At 36.8% G+C, this 9,087-nt stretch overlaps 1 protein-coding gene across 1 annotated transcript; it reads right to left on the reverse strand.

Moving 5' to 3' along the window:
• Positions 1-260: 260 nt before the first annotated feature.
• LOC131854149 (uncharacterized) lies at positions 261-7,898 on the reverse strand. The gene is made up of 5 exons (XM_059205282.1): positions 7,559-7,898; positions 7,186-7,437; positions 6,111-6,224; positions 1,994-2,306; positions 261-598 (listed from the first exon to the last, which is right to left on the reverse strand). Exons 1-5 carry the CDS (start codon positions 7,694-7,696, stop codon positions 261-263), a joined length of 1,155 nt encoding a protein of 384 aa, XP_059061265.1. The 5' UTR covers positions 7,697-7,898.
• Positions 7,899-9,087: the final 1,189 nt, after the last annotated feature.

Raw genomic sequence — 9,087 nt, forward strand, 5'->3', positions numbered from 1 at the left:
TTATGTAAAAAAAAAACTGGTAACCGATTTTAATCAAGCAACAAACTTTTTGAACGATCAATTTTCTTCGCTCTCATTTTGTAAGCTTTAGTACCCATAGACAACTTCGACCTTTGTCATAGACTCAAAAGTATCATCATAGACAATCATTTATCCACATTTTGTCGCACGCCTAACTCATGGGGTATCATATAGCAACATGATGTATATTAGATAATGTAATGACATCCTCACGGGAGACGAGTGGAGTGACGAGGTCTTCAGAACTGCAGGTCGGGGGCGCGGGGCTGGTGCGCGGGGTGTGCGGGGGGCGCGGGGCGCGCGGATGCGGACGGGTCCCTGTCGTCCGCGTCGGAGGCGTTGCGCGGCGATGTCGACCGGCCGAGCTGGGTGAGCTCCGGCAGCGCGGCCAGCTCGGCACGAGCCGCTGCCTCCGCCTCGCGCCGCCACCCCGCACCGCCCCGTGCCGCGTACGCAGACTCCTCGAACCCCGAGCGGAGTCCCAGTACGATGCTCAGCGCGGACGCGTCCTGCCCGTGGCAGCCGGAATACCGGTACTGCGGCTTCTTGTCGAACCGGCACCCGCCTGACTGCGCGCCTGTTGATACACGACATTACTTTATTTATTGGCAGTACATTCCAAATAATCAAATCAAAATAAAATTCATGTAGGTCTATTACAGACTCTTATGTCAAATGTCATAACAATTTGTTTAACTACCGCTCGTTCGGAAAGCTGTCTCATCACAAGAAGAACGAGCAAGAAACTTGTGTGTTGCTCTTTTAAATAATCCTTGTAAGTTTACATTTACAAGTCGAAACGTGTGAATACAAACTACCAACCAGCACTAATTGTTTTCGAACAATCATAACCTTGATTGTACTTTTAAAATGAAATAACTGTTAATTATGATATTTGTTCATTTACAGACAACAATACAACTTCCCACACATTCCTAACAACCATTTGTTATGTAAGTAAACTGTTACAAAAAACGTCATTGAAGACGAATAACTAGTTTTTCTATATTATTACCTATTTATTAAATTTATAAATAACTAGCTTTTGCCCGCGGCTTCGCTCGCGTTAATTAATAATTATCCTCTTAGGGGTGAAATTCATCAAAATCCTTTCTTAGGGGATGCCTACATCATAGTAGCTTTATGCATGCAAAGTCTCAGCCCGATTGGTTTAAAATTGACAAAGTTTCATCCCCTATTTTATCCCCTTGGGGGTAGAATTAATCAAAATCCTTTCTTAGCGGATGCCTGCGTCATAACATCTACCTGCATGCCACATTTCAGCCCGATTCGTCCAGTGGTTTAGGCTGTGCGTTGATAGATCACTATGTCAGTAAGTCACCTTTGAGTTATATATATTTAGATAATCATCGAACATTATTGACTTAATTGCATGTTGTCAGAATTAATACAAGAAATCTTAATAGGTATATAAAATTCATACAATTCTCACAGTTTTGTAAAAAAATTAAAACTCCTCCAAAACGGCTTGACCGATTCTTATGAAATTTTGTATCTATATTCAATAGGTCTGAGAATAGGGCGTACATTCTATTGTTAACCGTTAGGGTTAAATTTCATTTTACATTTTCATATTTGACTAAAAACCAAATTGTACCACTAAAATTGAGTAACCAAGAATAGCCCGCATAGTTAATTAACATTAGGCAGTTTAATTATCAATTCAAACATACAGTTTTATTTACCAATATCTTTTAAAAGTTTCGGTACAACCCGAACTGCACACACACACACACACACAGCGCCATCTAATGCCACATAAGGCAGAGCTTGTGTTATGGGTACCAGACAACTGACAGACATAATATACATAGAAAACACCTAGACCGGTACAAACAATCATACTAATAAATAAAAATATTTGTACCGTGTAGGGAATCGAACCCATGACCATCAGAAGTAAAGTTGAGTAGCACACATCACTAGGCCACAACCCGTACCAGTTACTAACCTATAGGCATGATGCAGTCGAGCGTGAGCGCGCACTGTATCCACGGTCGCATGACGTCACCGACTGCGGGCTTGTTGGCGACGATCAGCCGCGTCACATCCACCATCTGCACGAACAGGAAGTCGTCCACGTCCGCGTGGAAGTAGTGGAACATCCGAGGATGGGTGAGCGAGGTGACGGCGGCTCGCAGCGGCCACGCCAGCACGCCGCCACGGGACGCCGCCGCTCGCGACCACAGCGCGTCCAGCTCGGTGCCCACGTACCGCTGCCAGCTCTCGCAGAACACCACGCCGCCCACGCGGCTCAGCGCGTGCTGTGCCAACACCATCATGTTATTCCACCCATACATACTATGATACTGCACACTAATGTACTCGTGAACGGGACCTGCTTGTAGGGACTGATGTCGCGTTGTATTCACAAGTTTCGACTTGTAAAATGTTAACTTACAAGGATTGTTTAAAAGAGCAACACACAAGTTTCTTACTTATTCTTCTTGTGATGAGACAACTTTCCGAATAAGCGGTAGATTTAAAAAATGTTGACTATTCAAAAGTGCTTAAATTAAGTTTATTTGAATAAATGATTTTCTATTCTATTCTATTCATATTGGGAAGAAAGTGATTGTTAGAATGTAGAGTTTTTTTGAAATAGAACATCTATATTCCATTACTTTTTTTATAATAGAAATGTTCACCCGACAGCGTTAACGATTTACGCTGGCAGGGCACCAGTCCAGCATGATAAAATGAACAAGGGTGTGGGATAAACAAGAGGATGAACAACAATAGGGTGAGCATGATGTCAAGTAAGTTAGCCCACCGTGACAAATTCACTAGGACTTTCACTTTTTCCCAGGAGGTGCGGGTCAAACTAACTTTACATTACATTGGGGTTATCAGTCTACATTACTAACAGTCCCCTTTCCATCTAAAAACCCCATTGCTAAGGAGAAAAGGGGATTATTAGTAATTAGATTGACCTCCACGCGGTTCCCCCGGAAACCATCGTGATAAATTCCCGGTGAATTTGTCACATTGGGCTAACTGATCTGACATCATCCTCCACTGGTGGCCCGCAGAGTAAACCGTTAGCGCAGGCAGGTTTACCATTCCATTATCACCGACCTTAGGTCGACCTTCAGGCAGTTCTCCAGACCTCCACTTGGAAACCATCGTGGTGAGTTGCTAGTGAATTTGTCACGATGGGCTAACTGACCTGACCTCATGTTCATCTTATCATCCTCCACTGGTGTCCCGTCAGCGTAAACCATTAGCGCAAGTAAGTGCACTATTCCATTATCATCGTTTAAAGAAACACAGAGAATAGTGTTTTAAAAGTGTAAATGTAACTTGGGTCAAGTAATTGTCTTTGAAATACGGATCCCAGTAGTATCTGCAATGACATGCCGATAACTCAACCTATACCCTTATAGGGGGAAAGGGGGTTTGTTAGTAACGTGGACTGATGATCATATTGATAGTAATGTACCATGTCAGGTTCACCACCACGCGGTTCCCCTGGAAACCATCGCAATAAATTCGTAGTGAATTTACCACGATGGGCCAACTGACCTGACCTCATGTTCATCTTATCATCCTCCACTGGTGCCCCGCCAGCGCAAACCGTTAGCGCAAGCGCACCATTCCATTATCTTACATATAAAATTCTCGTGTCACAGTTTTCGTTCCTATACTCCTCCGAAACGGCTTGACCGATTCTCATGAAATTTTGTGAGCGTATTGAGTAGGTCTGAGAATCCAACATCTATTTTTCATCCCCCTAAATGTTAGGGGTAGTCCACCCCTAAATTTATTTTTTATTTTAAGACAAAACAACGTTTGCCGGGACAGCTAGTCATCTATAAAAAACCTTTAGCTGTGTATAAAATAATACAAGGTCTTTTGTATACTACCATAATAATTATGTTTACACTTTCCAGGTATTCTTATCAATGAGTCGTATTTGACCTTGTTAGCTGAACGAATGGTCCCGTTAATGTTTACAGTACGATAACAGCATGTGTGAGTAATAGTTAATTCATAGTTCTATAGACTTTGTAAACAAAATTTCAATTCACACACCATGTAGTTGACCACATTTAGTAGGTTCAATCCAATTTTTTTATAGTAATATCCGCCGCTTCCTTTCTGGTGACATCCTTTTAGGCTATTTATTTTTTATTGGTTCAATCAATTTTTTTTTTGATGATAATGAAATGGTTCACCCAGTTGCGCTAACGGTCTACGCTGATGGGGCACCAGTGAAGGATAATAAGATGAGCATAAGGTCAGATCAGTTAGCCCACCGTAACAAATTCACCAAGAATTTATCACGATGGTTTCCAAGGGGAACCGTATGGAGGTCAACTTGTCATGGTACATTGCTAGCAATGGGGGTTACTAGTACCCATTACTAACAACCACCCTTCCCCCCAGTAATTGCACTAATTTTTTTTTTATTAAATTTATTTGTTTCTCTACTGTTTTTATTATCACATTTTTTTTGTATTATAAATATATTATGTAGTACTTCAGCCGCGATTTGATACGGGCAAAGTTTTAATTGTATAATGTTGTTCCTCTGGAGGGGAGTAATTGAACTATTAGTTATTTAATTCAATGCATATATTATCCAATACAAATTTAATCTTCATTGCATTTAAAGGTCTGACCCTGAGGACCAGGGAAGAAGGAATGAAAGCAAGTCTGACTTAATAGTAATACACAATAAAAATATAGTTCATTTACTTGGTTAGACTTCTAAGAGATAGGCGCAGAAAGTGTGGAGTTCTAGATATTTTGTAGCTAAGAGTTAAATAAAATAAAAAAAATCGATACCTATTCTAAATTTTCACACAAATGTAAGAGGACAAAGTGAAGAATGAACTGAATGTTGCTAGAATGACATTTTATAATAATTATTATTTATTCAGCATAGCGTAACACAGACTGAAAATATATATCACCGCATGCCCACCAGCTACCACCAGTTACTCCGCAATGAAAGTAAATTTACATGTTAAGACCGGGTGATCACTGGTCAGTTTAATTGAAATAAATGTAGCAGTTATAATAAATGACGACCCCGGTGACCTAGCGGTCTAGCACACCGCTTTACGTCCGATAATCGCGAGTTCGATTACTCGCACGACACAAACATTTGTATTCATGAGTATGATTGTTTGTATCGGTCTGGGTATTTTCTATGTATGTATTTACGAATAAAAATTATCTATGTATTTGTATCAGTTGTCTAGTACCCATAACACAAGCTTTAGCTAGCTTAACTTGGGTCTAGATGGCGCTGTGTGAATTGTCCTGAGATTATTATTATAGGTAAATAATGTCTACCTCACATTATTGTACAAATAATATATGAAATTAACAATAAAAAAAATGCAGTTCCCTATGTGAGAAATAAGATTTCTCAATGCAGTCTTCACATCCCTGATTAAATTCCAAAGGGCCACATTTTACAGGAGAGCGCATCAAAATTTTCACTGTGATATTTTTACTTTTTTTACAAATCTATAAGTGGTATATATATGTGTCAGCTCGAGAATCATGGGTGTCTTTTTTTAATATAAAAATACCATTTTTGGAAAAAAATAGTTTCAGTTTTTTTTGCGTTGTGGCCCTTTTGCATTTAATCAGCGACATGTTAAAAACTAATATAGCACTATGAGCTGAAAGTCAGTCCACTCGGCTAGTACTGCAGGGTGTCACTGCAGCACTGAGCTATCAGTTCATTCACATGGCATTTGCTCACATTATATTTTTAAAATCTATACATAAAATTGGAGTGTCTATTTATAATATTGAAATAAACGTTTTTTACTACGTGCATATGAATATAAATATGGTACATACACCAAAATAACATTTTTTACATTTTTTTTGTCTGTCTGTCTGTTTGTTCCGGCTAATCTCTGAAACTGGCTGGACCGATTTTGACGAAACTTTTATTGGCAGGTAGTCAATGTAATAAAGAGTAACTTAGTCTACCTTTATTTTAGAAAAAATCTCTTATTAACTTTTTTGTTAAATTCCATGCAGACAAAGTCGCGGGTACAGCTAGTCATAAATATAAACGTATGTAGTTGTGATATACTCACTTGAATTATAAGTGGTCTAAATGCATGAATACTTTCATCACTGACATGCGATGGGAATGCTTCCAAATCAAAGTCAATGATGGCGCACTTTGATGAGTTGCAGTAATTTGATACCTAGAAATTTGGAATACTCTATTATGTATGTAAACTACAATGATTCATTGCCGATTAAGGTATATATGTATTTTTTTTATAGCACAGGGGACAAACGAGCTTGCGGCTCACCTGATGGCAAGTGAGTACCGCAGCCCATAAGTACTCGCAACACTAGAAGACTTACAAGTGCATTGTCTGCCTTTTAAATAAGTTTTTTTCTTGAAGGTTTCAATATTTATCGGTTTGGAAATACCAGTGCTGGAAGGTGATTCCACAATGTGGTTGTGCATGGCAAAAAGTTTCTAGTATAGTTACGTCATAAGACAACAATAAAAATCATCTGTTTTTTCATAGTTATTTATAAAATTTCGTGTTAAATATACATTATTAAAATTATTAACCAGGTCTTAATAGGAATAATTTTATGGCAAATAAAGTTATTTACCTCAGCAAATACCTTTATTTGCCATAAAATTATTGCTATTAAGACCTGGTTAATAATTTTAATAATGTTTTTTTTTCATATTATACTTAGAATGGTTAATAAATAATCTTGTTCAATGTTTTTATCAACAAATAATAGTAACTGAACCGATAAATACTTAGAATAAGTGTCTTTATATTAATATATTAGATTTTGTTTCATTATTTAAAAATAAAATATTACTTACTAATATTGACTGAAATATATATATTCCACAGCACCATTTAACAAACAAATAGACATACCTACAATTGCAGATCTTTGTATTGTGCTGGCATCAAAGCTGCTAGCATTTGAAAATGAAGCAGTGTTCTAACTGCCAAACAAACCAAAGGTATTACATAAGTTTTCAAAAAATAACATTTAATTGTTACAATAAATTTGAAACTATGATGTTAATGTGTATGAAAAATGTAAGGTCTACTATGTTCTGCTAAATTTATGCTGCTCATCTTGAATTTAATTGTGGATTCTTTACATGTACAGATAACTCACCATAGACAGTGAATATGGTTTTAATCCTAGGTTGTAGAGCAGTACGGTGTATGGGAGGCGTGCTGCGGCACGGACGAAGCTGACAGCCATCGCGTGGGAGTCTCCGCGTGCATATGTAACGAGCACTGGCAGTGTTGTGTTGTGCCAAACCTCCACATGCCCGTCCAGGCCCAGCACTCTAAAGTACCGCTCCTCCTGCACCAGCTGGCTCTCCTCCACATCTCGCAAGTTCTCCTGTGGTGATACAGACACCTGTTTTGTTGACATTGTAACACATTAATTACACATCAATGAGAACTCATTCCACAAGTGAGACACTGACAGGAAGTAATTAAAACATGTAAATCAGGTGTCTCAACAGAATTTAAATTACCTGAAAATCCTTTATTTGCTGATGGGTCTGCGTCACGATGCTCTGTATAGACTGAGGCGGTTGTGAATGAAATATAATTAGAAATACACTTATAGCAAACACTGATGTTGAGAACAGCAGGAAGCTTTTAGTTTTCATTATGAACGCGCATTATAAAGACCGCTGCACTAACATCGCTGTGTAGTTTAGCTAACTATTACACACAAATTATAAATCATTACGGTCTACCTACATCCTTTTCGAGTTGTGGACTTCGAAATAAAGGAAATCAATATCACTGACAGAAACACATATTTGAATATCAACTCATTCGAACATGTTTAATATATTTATTTCCAAGTAATACGCCAATATAAGGTATTTTCGTGTTTTAGAATATTATTTATTATAATATTGTTATTGTAATTTTATAATTTATGTCTCTATGTTTTTATCGATTTCAAATGTCAAGATTTGAAGAGAATGAAGAAGAGAGATGGCTGTATAAATCACAGATCAAAAATGCTAGCACCACAGACAGTATATTTTTATCTAAGTCTTAAATAACATAAAAATGACTTAAAATTTTATGTCGTTTGTTTATGCAATCCACTAATATCTTAAATGGAATCTCTTCCAACACATCAGTAACTCCATAAGTCAAATTCTGAGAAATTTATATATGTGTATTCTTTTTAATATTTTATTTAAAACATTTATTGTGTAAATGTGTTTAATGATTTCTTTTTAAAATCTGGTTTTTAGACTTAAAGGTGGTTTGTTAAATAGATTCTATTCAATTTTAATTTTTAGTTTAAATTTTATAGGAGGGGTGCCAACTCTTATAAAGGATAGTGTTATTCTATGTATATTGCTCTGTGTCTTTGATTGCCTGACATTAACAAACAATATGCCACCTTCACAATCGTTTTTTTCTCAACCCGAAGGTTTGGGCGATTGCTTTTGGTATTGTATTTATGCTTACATTTTATAAAAATCTTATTTATGCCAGTATAAAAAGAGTAACAGCGCCCTCTGAAATTCGATTCCTCATACGAGAATGATTTTAAAGACCAAATGTAATGATATAAAACGCTGAATTCTTGTTACTTTAAATATATAGTATTACAGTAATTGTTATACAGATATTTATCGGATAATATCTTTATTACTACTAAATCAGTTATTTCATAAGTAATTTAAGTATTCTTTGATTTTAATTAAATTAAAGACGAAATAATTAAATTAAAATTAAAGAATGATTAAACGAAATTAATAATTACATTTAATTTCATTTTTTCATCCTCTGTAGAATATAGTTTATTTTTCGTTAATCGTACCAATGTATGTCTAATAATGTATAATTAATCAAAAATAATTACAAATATGTTTTTCTATATAGCGCCATTTACACTGCAACGAATCTCCCACTACTTTGAATAGTCTCTAGCACAGATAAAATAATATTACATAGTCTCTAGATAATTAGGTACTTTGCGCTTTGGAATTTATCTGTTCTTATACAGATGGCGCTTTCGTCTGTTATTTTT

Source organism: Achroia grisella, unplaced genomic scaffold, assembly GCF_030625045.1.
Source record: "Achroia grisella isolate CSIRO2021 unplaced genomic scaffold, CSIRO_AGI_Agris_v1 utg970, whole genome shotgun sequence".
Lineage (NCBI taxonomy): Eukaryota > Metazoa > Arthropoda > Insecta > Lepidoptera > Pyralidae > Achroia > Achroia grisella.

What these genes read in the sequence shown, in the direction of transcription:
- LOC131854149 (XM_059205282.1), bottom strand. Translation starts at nt 7,696, where the DNA reads ATGAAAACTAAAAGCTTCCTGCTGTTCTCAACATCAGTGTTTGCTATA. An exon ending in AGCAAATAAAGGATTTTCAG is followed by an intron (nt 7,438 to 7,558) that starts GTAATTTAAATT and finishes TCAACAAAACAG; the next exon opens with GTGTCTGTATCACCACAGGA. An exon ending in CGACTGCATCATGCCTATAG is followed by an intron (nt 599 to 1,993) that starts GTTAGTAACTGG and finishes GTGTATCAACAG; the next exon opens with GCGCGCAGTCAGGCGGGTGC.